The sequence below is a fragment of the Lissotriton vulgaris genome, chromosome 4_1, assembly GCF_964263255.1.
Source record: "Lissotriton vulgaris chromosome 4_1, aLisVul1.2, whole genome shotgun sequence".
Classification (NCBI taxonomy): Eukaryota; Metazoa; Chordata; class Amphibia; order Caudata; family Salamandridae; genus Lissotriton; species Lissotriton vulgaris.
In genome coordinates this window covers 1,699,837,189-1,699,859,736 of record NC_141691.1, presented here as the reverse complement: position 1 = coordinate 1,699,859,736, position 22,548 = coordinate 1,699,837,189, and the positions used below count along the sequence as shown (strand labels likewise).

At 43.9% G+C, this 22,548-nt stretch overlaps 1 protein-coding gene across 1 annotated transcript in view; it reads right to left on the bottom strand.

The window, feature by feature from the left end:
- Positions 1-18,425, bottom strand: part of NECAB1 (N-terminal EF-hand calcium binding protein 1) — a 1,444,409-nt gene extending 1,425,984 nt beyond the window's left edge. The window contains exon 1 of the mRNA XM_086967008.1: positions 18,158-18,425. Coding sequence (XP_086823134.1) covers positions 18,158-18,241 — 84 coding nt within the window. The 5' untranslated portion in view covers positions 18,242-18,425. The remainder of the gene's footprint in view (positions 1-18,157) is intronic.
- Positions 18,426-22,548: the final 4,123 nt, after the last annotated feature.

The following is a 22,548-nucleotide window of genomic DNA, read 5'->3' as shown; positions in this document are numbered from 1 at the left end:
ACGCAAACCCAATCAGAACTATTAAACATGACTAATGATCCCCCTAGTACATCTAAAATTCCCAATACTATGATTTCGCCTACAATTAGACCAGGCAAGGTAGTAAGAGGTAAAAACTTGAGGCCACAGCCACAAAAAATACATGGGCCTCCACCTCCCAAAAGGAGACGAAAAACAACCAATATAAATAAGCCCAAATTAAGCTACACTGATTTTGGGAAGAAAGTGAACCCTGTTACTACCACGACTACGGGAGAACTTGCTACTAAGCAACCAATAGCATCTGCTTCAACCATCCCAACACCCGTGATACCATCTCCCCAAGCTGATATAGAGCCAGACATCACCTATATTCCAATGGAAGAAGGTTTGCAACCAGCCTCCCCCAAGACTCTTTTGGACAATATAGAACTGATTGTGCGAAGCTACATGCATGCCTTATCTGAAAGACTCAAGGGAATGGAACTAAGGTTGGGAAAAATAGAGGGGGATCTGACAACACTTGGGAATTCTGTCAGATCACTAGGGCCCCTGAAAGTGTCACACCCTCAAACTACTATGTCACTGTTCACCCTCCCAAAAGATGTGGCAGCTGTAACATCCTCCATTATTGGCAACAACCAGATAGCGGTAACACCAGCTGTTTCTAACCATTCGCTTGCAGGTGTGCCATCATCTGTTAGCAAACTTTCTAGCAAACCTAAGCCAAAACAGCAAACAACATCTATGGGCAAACCAAACGCAACATCAACCAGTAATACTGACACTCCAGCCAATACCCAGATAGGGGAACTAAGTATCCCCCCCAAATAGGCTCCCAAGATCAGAAGAGAATGAGACCAACCTTGTAAGAGGGGGACAGGCTAGGAGACCACCTATGGAACTCCCGCCAGAAGCCTTGCCGTATGTAGTTGTACTTACTGGGGTCCCAGAGCTGTCAAGTGGCACACGGGAAGGCTATTACCAGCTAAAAAATAAGATAATGCACTGGCTATCTTTGTATAGACCCAAAGTCAACCATGTAAATGGTGAAATAGTCCATGTTCGTCGCTTGTCTTGGCTGGGAGGAAGAACAAAGGACATAGGGGGTGACATTGTTGTTATAAACTTCAGGGACAGAAAAGCAGTTCAGTATATTTTGAATTGGCCTTTTGGTAATGAAAATAACTGTATTGTACCGCGTCCCTTGACGTATTTCTATCCAAGATCCACAGTATTTCCCCCCCAACATTTAAGTAACAACACTCATCTTACCAACCACGTTTTTAACATGGAGACTGTAAGGAATCCTGCATACATGCATCAGTCAGTTCCAACTCCTGCGATGCATGGGTGGAACACTATACCGACAGGCCGCAATATAGGACAAAATGGTAACATGACCCATTTGATGCCATTTACTCCTCTAGAGCTAACAAACAGGTTTGAGGCATTCAGTGGTATGGAGGAATGTGATTGATGCTTAAAGAGCACAGAGGATGTTGGGAGGATTGAAAATGTACCATGCACTATGAGGTTGGATAAAGAAAAGGGTGTTAGTTGTCTAAAGACAGGGCTATGCATTGTTGCAACTGATGATGATGCCAATAGTAGCTTGCCTGTTATTCCACCCATAGTGACTCTTGGTAGAAAAGAGGGATCTCCATTGCTTATACCTGCTATAAGGTTAGAAAGTAGAAATGCCGTAAGAGGAAATGAAAATGTCCCATGTATATTAAAACATAATGAAGAAAAGGTGACTAGTGGTTCTATGGTGGGCTTGGGTGCTGATGGTTTAAGTAAGGATGAAGATATTACCAGCTTGTCTGCTGTCTTACCTGTAGCGCCTTATAACTCAAATGAGGGATCCCCCCTGCTTACACTTGTTTCATGGAATATAGCTGGGGTGCGTGTGAAACTATGTGATCCCGATTGGAATGAATATATGAACACTTTTGATATCTGTGTGCTACAGGAGACCTGGGCTACAGCACAGATGCACAGGGTTGGCTATAAAACTTACCAAATGGAGGCTGTGCCTTCTACAAGAGGTCGTGCATCTGGAGGTCTACTAATATGGATCAGTGTATCTATTAAAATAGGCATAAAAATGCTCAAAACTGATTCTCCAGACATCCTTGGTCTGGAAGTAACTACAGCAGATAATAGGGTGATTTACCTCTTTAATGTATACAACAGCCCTCAACCTTCCCATAAGGAATCATTGTGTATAGGGAAGCTAGACTCACTTATGGATTCATTAAGAATAGGTGCAAGTGTCATTTTATGCGGGGATCTGAACTGCACCTTCGAACCAATTACAGATATAGCACAATTGTTCGAAGATGAGGACACTGCCAATGGAATACCAGTCCTGAATGAAAATAGAATGGTGGCTGGCACTGCATTGGCTTTGCAGATCACAAGAATGTTGACTTCCCATGGCCTGAGAGCGTGTAATGGGCGTATGCCATCCGACAGCCCGAAAGCCCCTACTTTTAAGAGACATGAGTATGAGAGTAAATTAGATTATATCATAGTCTCTCTCGACCTGTGGCCTTTCACAGAAGATCTAAAAGTTAAAAAGATATATGAAAGTGACCACTTCCCTTTGGAAACAAGCTTCCAACAAATCATGCTAAAGGGGTCGGGAGCCACGGAGGCAGGCTATAGCCTAGCATACTCACCCAGTAAAGACAATATTGTCCTTAGTAATAATCGCAAGGCGGTAAATGGGCCTATGTATTGGAAAAAGAGGATTTACTGGCCAATATGTATAGTACCTTTGCAGACACCTTAAGCTCATACTGTCCGTATAGCTGTGATCCCAAAGATTTCATAGAATTGCATAAATCCCTCTTCAGCAAATTATTAGTACTTCTCACAAAAATCCCTAAAAAAGGTGCAGGCTCGATCAACGCAAAAGTCAAGGGTAAACCTTGGTATAACAGGAAATGCCGTCTTGCTAAAACTGCACTGATTAATGCTGTTAAAAGGGATGGTCCATTACAAATTAGAGATAAAAGGAAGGCCTATAACAAAATCATAGCAAGAGCTATATCCTCTTGGGATGAGGAAATATGGCTCAGCATGCTAATAGCCGCTAAAAACAAGGACCAGAGACAATTTTGGGAAATAGCAGCTAAGGGAAATAATCGTGAGAAAGGTTCCAGGGAGGTATACTTGGACGAGGACACTTGGGTTAAACATTTCACATCATTATATGAAGCTAAAACTTCAACTGATGTGGTCACAACAAACGAACCCACTGTCGCTATACCAGCTAATACCCCTCCGGTAGTGTTTAATATACATGAAACAGAGATAGCAATTGCCATGGTAAAGAAAGGGAAGGCGCGTGGACTAGACAAAATTCCGGGAGATCTCTATCTGTGCAATGTCGAGGTTTGGGCACCCTATCTGAACCATTTATTTAACATAGTTGCAGCCAGTGACCACATTCCGGACACATGGAACGGCGCAGAAATTATTACCATTTTTAAAAAAGGGGATTGTGGCGATCCAGCCAATTATCGCCCCATTAGTCTTTTAGACATAACGCAGAAGATCTATGCTAGACATATTTTAAACCGAATAAATTCATGGCTGGAGGATGAGTCAGTCTTATCTAAATATCAGGCGGGATTTAGGAATAAAACAAGTACCATAGACCAGGTTTTTAGGCTATGCTGCTTGTATTGGAAATATGTCATCATTCGCAAGGGTCACTTGTATGTGACCTTTGTAGACCTGCGAGCAGCATTTGACCTAATTCCCCGTGATCTACTCTGGGAAACTCTGAATAGGCAAGGGCTGCCAGGCGAATTGTTAAAACTTGTAATGGGCTTGCACCAGGAGAATTATGCCAAAGTAAGGTGGGGCCCAAATGGGGAACTTACAAACCCAATCCCCATAAAACGGGGAGTACGCCATGGATGCATACTGGCTCCCACCCTTTTCTCCCTATACGTAAATGACATCGCAGCCTATATGGAAAATTGTGAGAATGATTCGCCCAGATTAGGAGGGGAACGTGTTGCGTCCCTCCTTTTCGCGGATGATTCCATTTTAATTTCACAAACGCCACGCGGCCTTCAGACCCTCCTGGATAGGTTCCAACAGTACTGTATCCTGAAAGGACTAGAAATCAATATAAAAAAAACAAAATACATGGCACTAAACCCGCACAAAACTTTTAAAAGGAATCTAATGTTAAACGGACAAAAATTAGACTATGAACACAGTTTTACATATCTGGGAGTCCTGATGGATTCTTTAATGGGATGGGGCCCACAACTAGAGAAATCAAAACTGGTGTTTAAACAAAACTGTGTTCCCATATTGCAGAGACACAACAAAAGTGTCAATAAGGCGGTCACCCCAGCAGTAGAGCTTTTTAGATACAAGGTTCAATCAGCCTCACTGTATGGGGCGTAAATTTGGGGGCCAGTATGTAAGAAAACTTTTGAAGCACTCGAAAATAGGTTTATTAGGGGTCTTTTAAAAGTTCCTACTAATACCCCACTGATCACCTTATTTCTTGACCTAAATCTCAAACATACAGACCATCACGCAATATTAAGACCAGTATTGTTGTGGGTCAGGTTATGGACAACTATTGAACTATCAGATTACAAAAATGGTTTGAAAGAGGTCCTTGAACTTGATAGTGACAGGAAAATCTTTTGGTTTAAACATGTAAAAACCTGGCTAGCTAAGCTCGGATTAATGCACTTCTGGAACGAGCCAGGATCTCTAAATTCAGCCTCTAAGAAAATAGTCAAACTGTCCTTTTGGTCATATGTAAGTAACGATTCCGTGTACATAAGAACACATGGTCCTCTGACAGAAAAATTCCTTTTGGTAAAAAATGAGGCATCCTTTGAACAATTTTTAGATGAAATCGAGCCACCCTTGGCCAAATCTCTGTATTTAAAATTTAGATATGGAACATTGAGATCCAAAGTAACAGAGAAAAGTTGGGGGAAGACAGACAATGACTGTTGCAGTTTATGTATTAACAACCAAAGGGAGGATATCTATCATATATTATTTTTCTGCCATAGCTACGTTAAGGCAAGGAAAAGATGGATAGTCCCTTTGTGCCGCAACATTGGTTCCACTTCACATAGGGAAGCTGGTAGGATCCTAAGTACGGACACCAGCCAAGTACTTGTGTTCGGAATCAGTAGATTTTTACTGTCCGTTTACTATACTAGAAGGAAACTAAATCTTCCATTTTAAACAAGGGAAACTGCCATCCTGATATTTTGTAAATCATGAATTATGCCTAGCTATTTGTGTCTTCTCAAATTCCCGGTTGTTATAATCAATTTAATGTTTTTTTAATGTGATTTTTAAACATTTTAACATATTTATTCATTTCTGCGCCAAATATTCAATTGTAAATTAATGTGTCCTAATATGACTAAATGTTGCTCCTTTAATTGGGTGCTCAAACATAATGAATTGTACGCTTCATATGTGATGAATTTTATTATGCTTTTCATATTTTACTGTATCTTTTATGTTGCAAGTCAACGAAATAAAGATTAAAACTGAACTGACTGCACAAACAGCTTAACACTGTAGGCGCATGCTGAAAAATTTAGTGACTGCACAAACATCGCAACTAAAGCATTTATCAGTGCGTCATGATGCCTTATGGGACCTGGAGGCAGGATGAAGGACACAGGCAAACTTGCAGTTTTCACCACGAACACCATCAGGGAAGGAGAAATGAAGCTGCAGGCACAGCCCACTGGGGGGAGCACTTGCACGAATGTACCTGCAGCAGCTGAGCTTGGAGCACCGAGTCTGGGAGCATTGAGTTCAGAGACTTTCCCCATCCTTCGGAGTGCCTGCACCAATCGAAGTGAGGTGTATTTAAAAGCGGACAGCAGGTAATTTTAAAAGGAGAAGGCATTTGAGAAAGGCATAGGAGCCGAAACCGGTCATGCCGACCCTGGCTGCTGAAATAAAAGTGAAAGTTTTCCTGTGGACCTGTGTGGACGGAATCCCTTCTGCAGAGAAGGTCTTGGAGTTATATATATATATATATATATATATATATATATATATATATATATATATATATATATATATATATATATATATATATATATATATATATATATATATATATATATATATATATATATATATATATATATATATATATATATATATATATATATATATATATATATATATATATGTTTAGCGTTTCCATTGAAAATGTTTTTTGTTTGTGTTGCTAATAACCGTTAGACAAATCTCACTGAAACTTTCTAAAAAAGAGCTCTTTTTGCCTAGTTTTTGCATGGAAAGATTCTAGGTGACCTGTCAAGTGGTATCCGAGAAATAAAGTAGATATTAAATTGCAAAATCCCCATGCATTTTTCATAGACTTCTTTAGGTAGGTATACAGTAAAAACTGCTGAACCAAATGACACCAAATTTGGTAGAAAGCTACATTTTTGTCTGCAGATTGTGCTTTTTGTGATTTGGTGTAATTATGTTCAATAGTTTTTGTAGACAGGAAGAGTTGAAAATAGTTGTATATCCAAACAGTTGAGTCCACAAGAAGCTTAAGAGACTCTTGCGGGAGTGCCATTTTAAAAATGGAGAATTCTAATTGGCCCAGGGAGCTTTTTTTCCCTTGGGACACTTTTCTCCTGCTGGAGTCAGACTCCCACTGAAGCGAGCACTCTGAGTGGCTGCCAGCAACGGGGAACGTCGTTTACAACGCGGTGTTTACACCGCATGACCTTTTCCCCGCAGCTGTTACAACGCAAGTCGTTACTACGACTTGCGCTGGATGGCGCTGTGGGATAAGGAATGTTTTAATTTTATAGTCCAACACCTTCCCTACTGTTACGGGGACTGGTGTTGGAATATAAAATTTAAAAATTCCGAAATCCGCGCCCTCCAACGCAAGTCGTTGTAACGACTTGCGTTGTAAAACCTGCGATGTCAAGTACCGCGATCTAAAAGATCGCGTTGTACTGACATACATCCGCCAGCAACATCAGAAAAATGTTGCTGCCAGCCATTACAGGACTTAGAGCTTAGCCCTCTGTTCTGAAGTTTTAAATTAAAAGAAATATAAGGCACCAGGGTAGAGAATGTTTGCCCAACTAGGCTTCATGGGGGTACAAAAAGAATTGGTAATATTTTGCTGCGATCAAACGGCCCACCAGAGGGATCAAAAATAAATTGCGTCCGGAGCTGCTTTTGTTTATTAAAGAAGGCAAGCAGCCCCCCCTCCCCAAGCCAAAATAGGCCCCCGGCAGCAACTCCTGTGGTCGGATTTATCAAAAAAAGGAGATTCGGGCACCCCGTCCTCCTCCCCGAGCCATCATAGGCCCAGCAGTGGCAGCTGCAATATATTCTTTAGAATTGTGGCCAGCTGATCAGATTGCTCAGCATCATGAGATGGAGACCAGTACCACAGTACTAAATGACCAATGGGAAAAAACATCCCTTGGCCGATCAGAAGTTCCTACTTTTTTATATTTTTGGTACCACAGGACTGCTTCAGTACCTACCATACAGATGTACCTAACCTTTTTATCTTAACTCCAAATTAAACAAACAGTCCCTATAGAGGTTACTTGTCAAAAACACTAACTAGTACTATTATTGTGGCACAACTCATTATTTTGAAAATATTCTTTCAATAAGTTCACAAAATTAATATACAATCATGTTATTGCATCAACTTCGTAGAGAGGTGAAATTTGTTTTTCATATTTAAGATGTATTACATATGCACACCATAGATACCAAAGGCAGAATTTATCACATTAATGCTCTTGTATACTTTTAAATACAATGGTGCTTACAATTATAACTTCAGTGTTAAAAATCCACCAAGAGAAAGTCTCATCATTCCTACATACCTGCCAACAGTGTGGGGCCATTTTATTGATTACAGTCCAACAATTCATAGGAGCTAATCCAAAGTCTTTGTTGTCTCATAAAGAAACACGGGACTAAATAACAATATTAGTCAATGTATTTCGGCCAAAATTGGTAAGGTCATCCTCAGGACAAAACAAGGACACAGTGCCTTTAACAAACATTGTTTGAGATGACAAGAGATCCTCTATTCAAGTGACTTACAGGTTGGCTTTTGCTTCAATGAAATGTTATCTTTCTCAAGCAGTATGCTTGCTTTTAGTTAGGTGAGAGGAAACCTTTCCTACATCCAACCAATGGTGGGCTAAGATGATTAGTATCTTAACCACAATGAGAACTAGACTCCATCTGTTGCTGTCTTTGTGGAGTCCTAAGTTAACTCTGACCAGACTGCCATATTCTAAACATAAGACACATAATTGATGGGCGGAATGCAGAACAAATCAAAAATTCTCCCCCTGTCAAGAGAACTGGGTTAAATCCATCATTCTTTTGCTCACCATGCCACCCCAGTTTAGACCTGGCCATATGCAAATAAGTTTTGACCCTGTGTCTTATGGGAACAGTCCAGACCGAACTGCCAAGCAGGTCCTCCCTGCACTGGAAACAGGCATCCTAGGATGGCACAATGAGCCCAGGACGCACGTCTGGGCATTCCAGGCGCACTTAGGATGAGAAAGCAAAAGACACACAATTGATGGACAGAATACAGAATAAATCAAATGATTTCCCCCCAGTCAAGAGATCTGGGTTAAATCCATCATTCTTTTGCTCACCATGCCACCCCAGTTTAGACCTGGCGATATGCAAATCAGTCTTGATGCTGTGCCTCATGTGAACAGTCCAGCCCAAACTGCCAAGCCAGGTCCTCCCTTTACTGGAAATAAGCATCCTTGGACCGGTTTAAAGGATTCCTCCCTCATCAGCCAGGACAGCTTGAATCCAGTGGCACAGTGAGCCTGGGATATTAAAAACATAGGCATGTGGGGTGAAGCGTGGGCTTATTCTCAAGTCATGTGTGCATTCTGTTCTGTGACTTTTTAGCTCCTTCATGCCCACCCCGAACACCTCTTTCCATCAAGTTAGGTGAGGTTTTTTTGAAGGTGCTGTGCATACTTATCAAATGGCACCCACGTTTTAGTGAATCAAAAAATGCTCTTCTTATATGTCACAAAACAGGACCTTTTGCAGATGTGCCCCCCTTTTTGCCCTCCTTTGGACTGATTGATGCTGGTTTTTGACTCTGACTGGAACCTGCTAACCAGGTCCCAGTGCCAGTGCTCTTTCACCAAAACTGTTAAGTGTGAATTGGTAACCCCAATTGCCAAGGACTTTAACCCCATTACAAGATTGTAGCATATGGTACCAGTGGTACCCAAGGCAGGGTATTAAAGGGGTCACCAGGGCCTGAAGCCCTGTTTGTGCCACACGGAGTGACTCAAGTAAACTACTGACAGCAGGCCTGCCATTGCAGACTTTAGGAGCTATGCACACTGTTCAAACTCAACTTTGCCCTCATCATGTGTGTCAAAGCCAATGCACTATTTTTAATATGTGTCAGTCGCCACTAAGGAAGGCCTCCTAAGCCCAGGAGGTAGGGTGCATTATATTAAAAGTGTGGGCATGTAGGTGCAAGCTTATATGTCCCTATAGGGGCCTTTACCATTAAAGGATTCTTTAAGTTATAGATGGTCCATAGGTTAACATGGGCTGGCACCCGGGGCAAAAATTAGGTTGTTAGCTCCATTATGGTACCACCTAAATATGTCAAGTTTGGTATCAAACAACATGCCTCCTCACCCCTGACGTGAATCTTGTGTCGAGGGCGATGTGGCATGCCCACCTAGTTGCCTCAGCCTTTCATGTGCCATGGCTGACAGCCTGTGCTTGCTGCTGCCAAGACAGGATTCTGACCTCCTGCTAGGAAGTGTGAACACTCCTAGGAGTCAGGAACAAAGGGCTGAGCAGGAAGAAAGTCACACCTCCCCCCTCAGGATGGCTAGTGAAGTGGCATATCAAGGTGGTGAGCTTCAAAGGCTGCACTGCCTCTGATAGGCATCTGGGCTGTCTAGCAAAGGCGGAAACAGCCCTCCTCATGCCCTGGCACATTTGCTCCCGGCCAGGCGGGACATTGGTTATGCAGGAGGTGTACACCCACAAAAGGCTAGCCATGCCTCTACTGTGTGCTGCCTGCTATGTACAACTATGGGAGACTTCTGACATTTTTTAAAGGTGTAGAAATAGTGGACTCTGGTTATAAACAGTGACTTACACTCCCAGATGTGGTCACTTCAGGAGTGGATTAGCCGTTGGGGTAAGTAGTTCATCGGCAACTTGTACCCACCCCCTAACACTCCTACGTTTTGGATTTAAGGGCTACCCCTGATGTTTTTGAAAGCAAGAAGGAGACATGCAAGGCAACTTTTTTCACAAGTTCCAAATTGAAATTATTCAGAGGAAACTTGCCCCAATAAGTATAGGATCTAATACATCCACCAGATGTAAAGTAAATACATATACATCCTAGCTGGTTTTGGATACATGTAAAAAACAATTCCCTTAACAACAACACAGCAGCGTCTGTACTAATAATGGTCCGGCAGCATCATATGCAAGGATACATAATCTGTACAGCTTTTTGTATTGCTTCAAATATATTTCCTGCCTATATCGGGGCAAACAGCAGAGAACCCCAACCCATTCACCTGAAATTAGCCAATAAGAGTGGTCCTCATGAGGGTGGAAGCTAATTATACCCACCGAAACGTACGTTCATCAGATTGCTGGGATCCCTAAAAGGACAACACCTAAGCGGATCAAATTGTGATTTGTTCAGGCCACTGTCCTGTCTTCGGTGTATGTCATGCATGGGATAGAGGGTTTCCCTCACTTTGGACCTTTGGAAGTGGGTCATCAGAGGGAATACAGTGCTGGTGCGTGGTGAGCGGCCTTGGCCTTCCCCCTCTTCCAGCCCAAAAGCAGCGTAGCCCTCAAGCCTACATGGAGGGTGGGGTGAAGTCAGACTTTCCTGCTCCTGCTACTGGTGGACCTGCTGCATAGGCCTGAAGTTCTGCCACGCACTAAGGGACTGCAGCTGCCCACACGCCGCAAGACAATAAGCAGAGCAACGCTTCACTTCAGGAGACATGTGCTCTGTGGTTTTAGCCTCACAACAAGGGGAGCCATGTGGCTTGCTACTGCCTTTCTCCAGCCCGGGCAGTGTACATTGCATAGTGGAAAAAACGATTGTATACCATGGCCACACACTGACAGCAAAAAGTCTTAACAACTGCAGAAGCAGCAATATTGTCTATCTGCTGCTCTGTATTCAACACCAAGAATCAGGAGTCCTGAAAATCATGTATGCAGAGGGACAGGAATGGTCAGATGACATGAGTATTCTAAAATCCTTCCAGGACTACTACCAGACCCTATACACGGCACAGGCTCTCCACCCAGAAGCAGCTCCAGCATACTTAAAGGAGGCTGCCACTACCTCTCGGACAGATGCTGAAGCATATGAGCTGGACCAGCCATTTCAAATTGAGGAGGTCATTTCAATTATTTATCACCCAAAGCAATCCAAGTCACCGGGCCTGGATGACTTTCCAGCCTCCTTCTATAAAGTCTTTAGTCAAAACTTAGCACCCTTCCTCACCATACTATTTAACGCAATTGGAGACACAGTTTCTCTACGGCCCACATGCTTCAGGATGTGATAGTGGTAAGCCATAAGCCAAGGCAGGACAAAACCCAGTGCTCATCTTACCACCCCATTTCCCTCATAAACACATATTTTAAGCACTTCACAGGCCTCTTTGCTGCCAGGTTCAATCCCATACTCCTGAGTCTTATAGATCCGGACCAGGTGGGATTTTTACCTCAAGGCTGTGTAGCGATAACACCAGACGTGTTATACACCTATTTGATAAATCCCAGCGGTATGAACAGGAGAGAATGCTTCTATCCATTGATGCTGAGAAAGTATTCGACAGAGTCCACTGGCCATACCTCACATCAACCTTGACTCACTTTGGCCTGGGAGATCGCTTTCAAAAGTTGATTCTTTGCAGCTATACCCGGCCCAAGGCGGTGTTTGGGTCAATGGATGAGGCTCCACTCCATTCAGTGTTCGCAGAGGAACGAGACATGGGTATCCACTGTCACCCCTTTTGTTTGCTCTCTACATGAAACCTATGGCTCATAAAGCCCACAAGAAACCGCAGATACAGGAAATCCAATTCTGAGGAGAAATGCATTTTATAAGCTTATACATGGATGACGTCATGGTGTCCCTGGAGGAGCCTTTCACTTCACTGCCTGCGATATTAGCCACATTGGAAAAATTCAGCTTAGAGTCGGGTTTTAAGATAAAAGTACATGAATTGCAGGCCCCCAAGTTTACCCTTCGCCCACATACCTTTGCTGCCCTGCGTCGAACACTGCCTCTCTAATGGACCCCAATCTCCATCCCCTACCGCAGCCTCCTTCTCACCCCTACCATTGCTGAGACTGCAGCCCTCAATTATCAGACCCTGACTGAGCAGATCAAGTTGGACCTGCGCCACTGGTGGTCCTACTCTTTATCCTGGCTAGGGTGAATCTCAGCAATTAAAATGATTACTCTCCGCAAGATTCTGTTCCTCCTTCAGGCACTCCCTGTTCTACCTTCTCCTGGAACAGTATGCTACCTCCAACAGTAGATAAATAAATTTGTGTGAGCAGACACATGCCTGTGTCTCTATAGAGACCTTGGCTATAGAGCCTCTGTGGAGGGTGGCCTGGGTCTCCTGGACCTCCAGCACTACTATCAAGCCACCCAGCTCAGGGTCTTTGTTGAATGGTCCGGTACAGAATCTGAAAAGCGCTGGTTATTTATGGAGAGGGCACTGGCTGGACAGGCCTTATGGAGCATCCCTTTCCTTCCTAAAGAAGCAAGACCCAAAACCCTCCACCTCTCCCCTATAACTAGGGTATAACGGACAGTATGGGATGGACTAGTGACACAGAGGGACTTTACATCCGTTCCTTAACCCTTCACACCCATAGTTAAAAATCCGGACTTTAACCCGGTTTACAAGATTCGACATATATGGTATGGAGCCAGACAGGCTAGAGGTCAGTGGGCCACCTATTTGACGTGGGGGCACCTTCTTTTCGAAACCCTGCGTACTGACTTTCCGCTCCCAGATTTGGAGCGATGGCGCGATATGCAGATCTGCCACTAGTTGATGCATCCCTCCGTCCGCACCGGAGGCGATCGGCAGTTTACTCCATTTGCACACTGGCTCCTAGCCAAGACATCTGACAAACGCATGATTTCAGAACTGTATCAACTAATAGGCCCAACTACAGAGATTCCCAAACCCCAAGAGTCAGCTTCAGTGGGAGACCGAGATAGGTAGGGAACTAATGGTAAAAGAGTGGGGAGATATCTATTACTGAGGAAGACACACTGCCCATAACATTGCTAGCATTGAAACGTCACAAAAATCATTACTTATAGCCATTACACACTGCACCGATTGCACAACTATATCCTGTTCAGATCATCAGAGTGTTGGCTCCAATGCGGGCGCCCTGCCACGCTGTTGCATATTCTGTAAGACCGCCCGAAAATACATGAATACTTGGAGCAGGTAATCACAGATATTGATACCCATTTTGACACGGAACTCTCCAGATTTCCAGTGTACATAGTTTTAGGCCTCCCCATCCTCCCCCTTTTCCCTTTAGGTCGAGGCAGGGCAGACAGATCGGCTTGGCTCTAGGGGAGGCCCTGCAAATAATCTTATTTCCCCGGGTATGGGTCTTCTACCCACACACTTAGGTTGGTTGCACTGGCTTTGGCACATACTAGGGATGGAACGCATTTCTCTCTCCTTATCCATCCAAAGTGCTTCATTTTTCAAACTGTGGGCGACCTTCCTAACCCTGCTTCCTTCAGAATTCTGGAAGCTTATGTGTCCCAAATATCTACCATTCTTGCGACTGGCTGTGGCCCGGGAGACCCTCGCAGCCACAACTTAGTGATTGCGACGTAAGACATCTCCCTGTATGTGGATGCCCAAGATCTCCCTCCCTTTCTTTTATTTCTTTCTTCCTTCTTTAGAAGTCACTAGGTCCGGAGATAGGGGGAGTTGAAGGTTGATATACTACAACGCATACTGCCCTTGGGAGATGGACCTTAAATGTGTATGTAACACTGCTCCTTACCTTTTAATGTTGATTACAAAATCAATAAAGAGATATAAACCATAAAGTGGTAATTCTTTGAATATTCATATCTCCGGTTCTTTAAACTGGATATTTTACCTTTTGGTGTCTATCTGTTCATAACAATACTTACTATTTTTATACATTAGTGTGGGATTTTTATTATATGTTGTGTCTTACTTATTCAATGTATTGGTGGTTTTTAAATGCTTTACATACCTGTCTACTAAGTTAGGTCCTACAGCTCGGTTACAGCCACCGAGGAACTAATTTATTGATATCTTTGATGGACCCTATACCATGTTAGTGACTTATTACTGGTGGTACGTGCTTATTTACCCCTACCAATAACCCACCTTCAAACAAAGCCTTACTAGCATCATCACATAATACTCCCCTTTCCCACGTTCCCTATGGAAACTCTGACCTAACTATAGCTGCAGAGTGGTGACTGTCACTGTCTAACATGTATCTATATTGATATCTATATATCAATGTCTCTATATATCTATATCTACAGATATAGATATATTTAACATTTGAGACAATATTAAAGTATTCTCATTTTACATAAAATACCAACACTGGGGGGGCATTCCTCTCTATTATATATGGGATATAGAAACCTCTGACATACATTGTAAGGATATTAAAAGTCAGACAGGAGTTCTGTAACCATATACTAGAACGAGACCGAAGATCGTGTTCCTTTATAAGGTCAAGGACTTCTAAGAGTTTGCACTAATGTTCTAACATATAGTAAATTGTATATTTCTCCTTAAAATACATGGTCACATCATCAACCTCCCTGCAAACCTCTTCGATCCATGGTGTCTTGATAATTCATATGAAATAAAAAAGTGTGCTTGTAGACACGAAGAATAGAAGTAGAATCTGTACAGTGAAACTAAACACACCAAAAAGCAGTTAGTAATTTGTTGAAAAGAAGATATTCAAATTAGTTTAATGTTAGTTGAGACTTAAATAAATTATGGGGCTTGCAAAGTATAGATAAATGCAGAAATATTTTATTTATCCTGTAATCACCTTTAATGTTTTTTTTAAAAGTCCCATAAATATCTGTTTTCTACTTATCACTGTACATTTAAGAAAAATAAAGACCAGAAGATTGAAAATCCAGTTCCCCTTTTCCTTGCTCAAACTGTAGCTCTAATGGTGCTCAGTGATCTATCTGCCTTTTGGCTTGGATGCTGACTCTAGCTTGGAGAAATTATGATGCCACAACTCAACTGTAATAAGTTAATACAGTCATACAGCTGTGTCATTCAACATTTACAGTTGACTAGAAATTTGAGATGAGTGCTCACACTGGCATTGCAGGCTCCAATGTAACATAGCTGTGATAATTGTGATATACTGTCCCTTGCCTCAACTTTCACAACCTTCCATTGAACTACCCACTCGATTAAGCTACCTGGAGATTGAAGGAAGCCAGGATTGTGTTGCAGACTGAGTGTGGGTGTTATGATTACTGGGGAGCATTTATGGCTACAAGGATCCCAGGGAGAAGACTAACATATAGTGACCTAGATAAATAGACATAGAAGGCAGATGGAAACCTCAGACAGATTTCATCTGCTTCTTTCCTGATTTCTATTGCACAATACACTCCCCTTAGTCTCTGGACCTGCATTTGCTCCTATGCAATCCGTAAACTCCACCACTGAACAAACTACTAATCTTGCCACACTAGGGCCCTGATTACAAGTTGTGCACATTGGAATGTGTGGAATTCCTATCCGCACAATTATAACTCATTTGGTGTTTCTGCACCTGGATTTACTGGGTGCACGAACACTGGACACGGTTTTACCCACAGGTATAATCCCAGAGGGAAAAGGCTTCAGCGACCCCCTCCCGACCCTCGGTCAAGGCACGGGAGAGCATGTAATATCAGGCGAAATCGTTCCCTTCTCTATTACGCCCTCCATCCCCTTTCCTCCAGCCCCTGACCCGCATTAGACCCCTGCAGACATTTACCACCAGCTAAAAGGAAGTGACAAATGTCTGCATTAAAACCTCCGGAATAGGGAAGCCGGTATACACTGCATTCCTTGTTCACACAGTTATTCCCCATTCCAGAGGTTTAACTCGAAATTCAACTAAATTTACATCGAGACTCCAGACAGTTTCAAAAACTCAGTCTGTGCGGAATCGCTGCATACCATTCTTCAAGGGTGGAACAAAGGCCCCAAGTCTTACAAAACAACTTCCAGCCTCAAACTCAGTGTGCTAATGATTTACCCTATAAAAGTCGCATTTGTTAAAATTGTCAAGCCTTATGCCTTAAGGTGTCAGTTAATGGGTTTTTAAGGTCTCAGATGTGGAGGCGTGTTGGATTTCTATTTGCAAGTATGTGACGGGAATTATAAACGGATCATTGTATATTTGATTCTAAAGAAAACATATCGTGTATAACTACTAGCTACTTTAACATGTAGAGATGCGAAAATAATTTGAGGACTGGCTTTTAGAAAAGCTGTGTTTACTATTTTAGAACTGTGGACAAATCATCAGGCTAGTAAAATAGCTCAGTGATTTCAGCATTTGCTCTTGACATCTGTGTCTGGTCGGCAGATCATAGAGTTGAATTTTGGCAAGGTTGACTCATCCTCTCATCCTTCCGAGGTCAGAAAAATGAGCAGGCATTCTACTCTAGTAATAATCATTCTATCATTATAATTGCCTTATAATTATTGACCTATATGTTCTATAAATGAAAATTATATTATGAATATTCTACATAAAGCGCTTCGGATAAAAGTGCTGTATAAATGTACAATATATAAATTATTACCTTGAAAAACTACATATTAAAAGAGATAAAGACTAAACAGCTATTAAATCAATACACAAATACTATATACCACAACAGGTTAAACTGATTGACTCTGCCAATGCTTGCTGTCACTGGGGGTACCAGAGAATGGCTCTCATTTGTTTAGGATGTACAATCTTGTTTTGCGCGGTTAATAACTTCCAAAGAAGGCTGCACATCTTGTCCACACTCTCCCTTTTTAGAAATGCATTAATCCGGACAGCAATACAAGTAACGCAACCCTGCAGGTATTGCTGCAATTCAAACACAGCCCCGACTATCAGCCTGAGTCATCGTTTCAGTGAAGTTCACAAAAACCGGATTACAAATAAATGTTTTTCTTCTTGCACAGGGTTTACCCGCTGTAGAATCTGCCGCTGCAGTATTTGCTATTGACTTCTGGAGAACGGTGCCCGCCACAGCACTGGTCCTTGAACACCTGCAGTGGTGGCATTTACAGATGCAGTGAACTCGCCTCCATCAGGTAGCCTCGCTCGCAGTCGCAGCCACAGCTCTCACAGTCACAGCCACTGGATGCGCTGCGCTGGCGCTGGAGGAGAGCATGCCCCAAGAGAGGCTCAGCCTTTCAGCATTAAAACTGCCCGCGCGCACAGAGATGGCCCTTGTGCCCCACATTCCAACAGAAAATACAAAGGGAATTGTATCCCCAAATTACAGAAAAGAAAATGTTTGTTTAAAACTCATACCCGCAAACTTGCAGTGTTCTTCTAATCATTGCTGGCTGCGGATTTGCAATAAACTCATGTTTAGCAAAGCTATTAATTGGTGGTGTTGGCTCTACTGTGTATAATATATGCACAGTCTTAAAACACACATGGTGATCCAAGTAACTGTACCAGTCACAAACCCATGTTTTCTCGCCGAGTTCACGTAGAATCAGGGCTATATGGACAACCTCATAAACTAGCATTCCTTCTGCACTCATTATATACATCATTCGTCTCCCGGGAGGCCATTTCAAGGCACCATCTGATTTGCCTCTTTCCTATGACCTGCTGTCAAGTTTCATTCCTCACACTATGCATTTTATTTGAAACGAGCAGCGGACTGGCGCGAGCTAGCACAGAAGACTAGAGAAAGAGAGAATTGCGTCTGAGTATAAAACACAACACACACGGGTGGGTAACGTGCTCTGCAGCAATTCTCGTCATTTCTTTTGGAAACGAAACTTTTACTCACGTCAAGGAAGATGGACATGCCCTTCGTCATGTGCAGAGCCGAGCTGAGCTCCTCCGAAGAATTGGTTGCGGAGGATGAAGACATCTGGGGATCCACGCAGGCCCTACGGAAGCGGAGAGCGGGGACCTGGCGGTGCCTGAGCGCGTGCAGACCCTGCCTGCCGTCTGGTCCAGAGTTGAGAGAACTGCGCTGCTGGCTGGCTGGCGGCGCGTGGATGTACAGTGCTGTTCCGTACGCTTGGCTGGATGCTGTCTCTGCCCCGGATGACTTGCTCTCAGCTCCTTGCTGCTAGTGTCTCCCGACAGCGCCACAGCCTGTCAGCTTGGCTGAATCTCTCTCCGACATGATTATCTTACTGCCTGGTGCTCGCCCCCTCCCGCAGACTCCCCCTCATCCATTCCCCGCAGCTCCGAGTCGTCTCACAGCGCCAGTCTGAGAGTCGAATTTATCACTATCGCGGTTTAAGACTACGGTATAATATATCAAGTTTGCCTGGCAACACAGGCTTCTAAATGCCTGCTGCTTGCTGCCAAAAAATCAGCCATTAAAAATAAAATATATTAACAAAACACTGACTTGGGCAATATGTATGCTATACCAAAACATCATCCTATGCAAACTCGTGCATTGATATTAAAAAATATCTGTATACCTATGTGTGCATAGCTATTAAGATACGCAAGTATTAACATAGTCAGCACTGCTAATGTCTTTGCGAAACAATGGGTGACGGTTGTGGCACCTGTAACTCTCAACTATGTGCATTCATTTGCATGTGAGATTAATTATCAGAGGGTCGGATCTGGCAGTGTCAGATGGACCGGTCCTTGTCTGGGCTAGTTTTGTGGCTGTTTGTGTGCCGGTTTTGTGGCGATGGACCAGATTTGGGACTTCATGTGGGCTGCTGTTGTGAGCATCTATATATATTTAGTAGGATGCCTTAGCAAGCAGCATTGTGTAGTCTAGGGTAGGTTGCAATGGGCACACAATGCAGCACAAGGAGTATGTCTCCTATGGTATGTAACGACCTGTATCATGTCCTATTGGGTGTGCTCCGGCAGGCGGTCCAGTTGTACTTTGAAAATAAAACTGCCATCTGACCCATGATAACTGCTGCACACATCATTTGCCAAGTTACTTCTTTCCAGGGCTTTAAGTGGGATAAAAAGCTGGGGGTGTTCTAAAAGGGGCGTGGCAAATCTCTTAAAGAGATGTGGTCAATCTAATTAGGGGCATGAACTAAATCAGGAGAACTAGCATTGTGTCCTGCCTCAATATAATGGTACAATTATTGAAGCACAGTTTGGCTACGGCTAGCCCTAGAGGGGACTGTTCCCTTTCCTCAAGACTATATTGTTTACAGGAAGGTAATATAGGGATTTTTTTTTTCTGCATCGACAACAACAACTAAAATACAGACAAATCAAATAAGCTAAAATATGTCACTGACATTAACAAACAATACACACAGTAGGGATGCGGAGTTTAGCAGTATTTACTCAGTTTGACAAAAAGCATATTGAAAAAAATGTGTCTGCAGTCTGTCGTATTATAATAATTACATTTGTGAACTACTTCTAAAACTGGGAGCATCCAACAAAACCAGTAGAGCTTAGCGTCAATGTCCACAATCCTACTCTCCTCTGTAGCTTATCACTATTAATGTGGTGAAATCACTTTGTGTCCTTAACAATTGCATAAATCATCAAACCAAGATTGAACAGTGATTCCTATACATGAATTTAACAACAGTTCACATCCCCACTGTTCACAAACAGCAGCTCACCAGCCATGCGCTCAATGGTAAGGGACAATCATGGGTCCAGCCAAGACTCTCTCATTCCATGCCTGCCAGGTGTCTGAATGACAGTTAGGCACAGACCTGGGAACACGTGGTGAGGATATAAAGGAGTTGAGGTAGTCTCTACTGATTAAGTATTTTGAGGTTGACACCAGTGTGTTCTTGAGCGATATTTAATGAGAAAAAATCATATGGAGTCAAACAATCAGCTGACACACGTTTCGTCACAACGCATGGGCTTGTGACTCTTCAGGGCTGCTACACTGTTTGAAGGTCCGGGATTAAGGCTCCTCAGTGCCGGTAGAGAAATCTAATCCGGCCTGGGGTATAACGTTGAGCGGCGAAGGGCGTGTGCCAAGCCGTGGGCTCAAGAAGTCAGATGCAGGAACCGACCTCGGATCTTCAGACCTCTCCACCATAGTAGCAAACTGGCGAACTCGCTCCGCACCACCGGACAGACTTGTGAACCCGCCCTCCTGCACACACCCTGTGTGTAGAATCGAGTATAAGGCCTCATCCGGTTTTCAGACCCCGCACTCGCTCCGTACCACCAGCCAACGATTAGAGATAATTCTTTGCCTCCTTGACACAAGTTAGAGTAGGACCTTCACGACCCTCAGTTTTGGCGCACACGCCTTCTGTTCCTGCATTTTAACTTTCAAGTTCCCCCCTCATCCGACTTCTTGAGCCCACGGATTGGCACACCGCCCTTCAACACTCAACAGTGTAGCAGCCCTGAAGAGTCATAAGCCTATGCATTGTGACGAAACACGTGTCGGCTGATTGTTTCATTCCATATGATCTTTTCTCCTTTAATATTGCTCAAGAACACACTGGTGCCGACCTCGAAATACTTAATCAGTAGAGACTACTGCAACTCCTTTGTATCCTCACCATGTGTGCCCCGGACTGTGCCTATCAAACCGTTGTGGGTTCTTGACTCACAATAACAACGGGGGTTAATGGGTAGTTCTCCCGAACTGGCGGCACCGTTTACAACGATATCACACATAACTCAGAAACGCATACTAGTCTGAGCACCAATCTTCCTGAACATACCTAAAAACCCAGCACCGTAGTTATCACTCTGAATGACAGTTACTCTGGGAAACACAAACCATTAAAAACTGCAAACACAATTCACTGCTGACCGCAAAGAATGTGCTACAATCGATTGTCGATTTGCACCCAATTACATCAATTAATGCCCATTTTTGTTCAAGAGTAGAAGGCCCTCGCTTCAGATACTTTATTTCTCTCCGATGGATTTTGAACAAACTTATTTGCAAATCGAAAAGTTTAATTGCTCAAGGTCACAAGCTGCAACATTTCACATTTCCTGTCTGCACCAACCCTGTAAAGTATGGGTACTCACAAACTTTCTCTCGGGGGCCAAATTTACAATGTTGTTTGTGGCCGAGGACCGCATCAATGGGGGCGGGTTGGGGCTAGAGCAAACAAAAACCTGTGACCATGAGGTTGAACACAGGCCCCTGCAGCGGACGCCTTCCTCCACTGAGCCACCAGACTCGGCGTACACACATCTCTCTCTCTCTCTCTCTCTCTCTCTCTCTCTCTCTCTCTCTCTCTCTCTCTCTCTCTCTCTCTCTCTTTCTGTCTCCCTCCCTCTCTCCATCTCTCCCTCCTTCTGTTTCCCACCCTCTCTCTCTATGTCTCCCTCCCTCTCTCTATCTCTCTCTCTCCCTTCCTCTCTCTCTCTCTCTGTCTCCCTCCATTTCACTCACTCTCTCTCTCTCTCTCTCTCTGTCTCCCTCCCTCTCTCTCCCTCCCTCTGTCTGTCTCCATCTGTTTCCCTCTGTCTGTCTCCCTCTATCTGTCTCCCTCCCTCTGTCGCCCTCCTCCCTCTGTCTGTCTCCCTCTGTCTGTCTCCCTCCCTCTGCCTGTCTCCCTCTGTTTGTCGCCCTCTGTCTCCCTCTCTCTGTCTCCCTATGTCTCTGTCCCTCTGCCTCCCTCCCTCTGTCTCACTCTCTCTCTCCCTCTCTCTCCCTCTCTCTCCCCCCCTTTGTCTCCCTCTCTGTCGGTCTCCCTCTGTCTCCCTCCCTCTGTTTCCCTCTGTCTGTCTCCCTCTGTCTGTCACCCTCCCTCTGTCTCCCCCTGACTCCCACACTCTGTCTCCCTCCCTCTCCCTCCCTCTGTCTCCCTCTCTCTTTGTCTCTCTCTCTGTCTCCCTCCCTCTCCCTCCCTCCCTCCCTCCCTCTGTCACCCTCTGTCTCCCTCACTCTATCTCCCTCCCTCTCTCGCCCTCTCTCTCCCTGTGTCTCCCTCCGTCTCCCTCTCCCTCTCTGTCTCCCTCTCCATCTCTCTGTCTCTCTGCCTCTGTCTGTCTCTGCCTCTATCTGTCTGTCCTTGTCTCTGCCTCTTTCTGTCTCTGTCTGTCCCTATCTCTGTCTATCTGTCTGCTCCTGTCTCTGTCTCTATCTGTCTCTGTCTGTCCCTGTCTCTGTCTGTCCCTGTCTCTGTCTCCCTCTCCGTTTCTCTGTCACTGTCTGTCTCTGCCTCTATCTTTCTGACCCTGTCCCTGTCTCTTCCTCTATCTGTCTCTGTCTGTCCCCGTCTCTGTCTGTCTCTG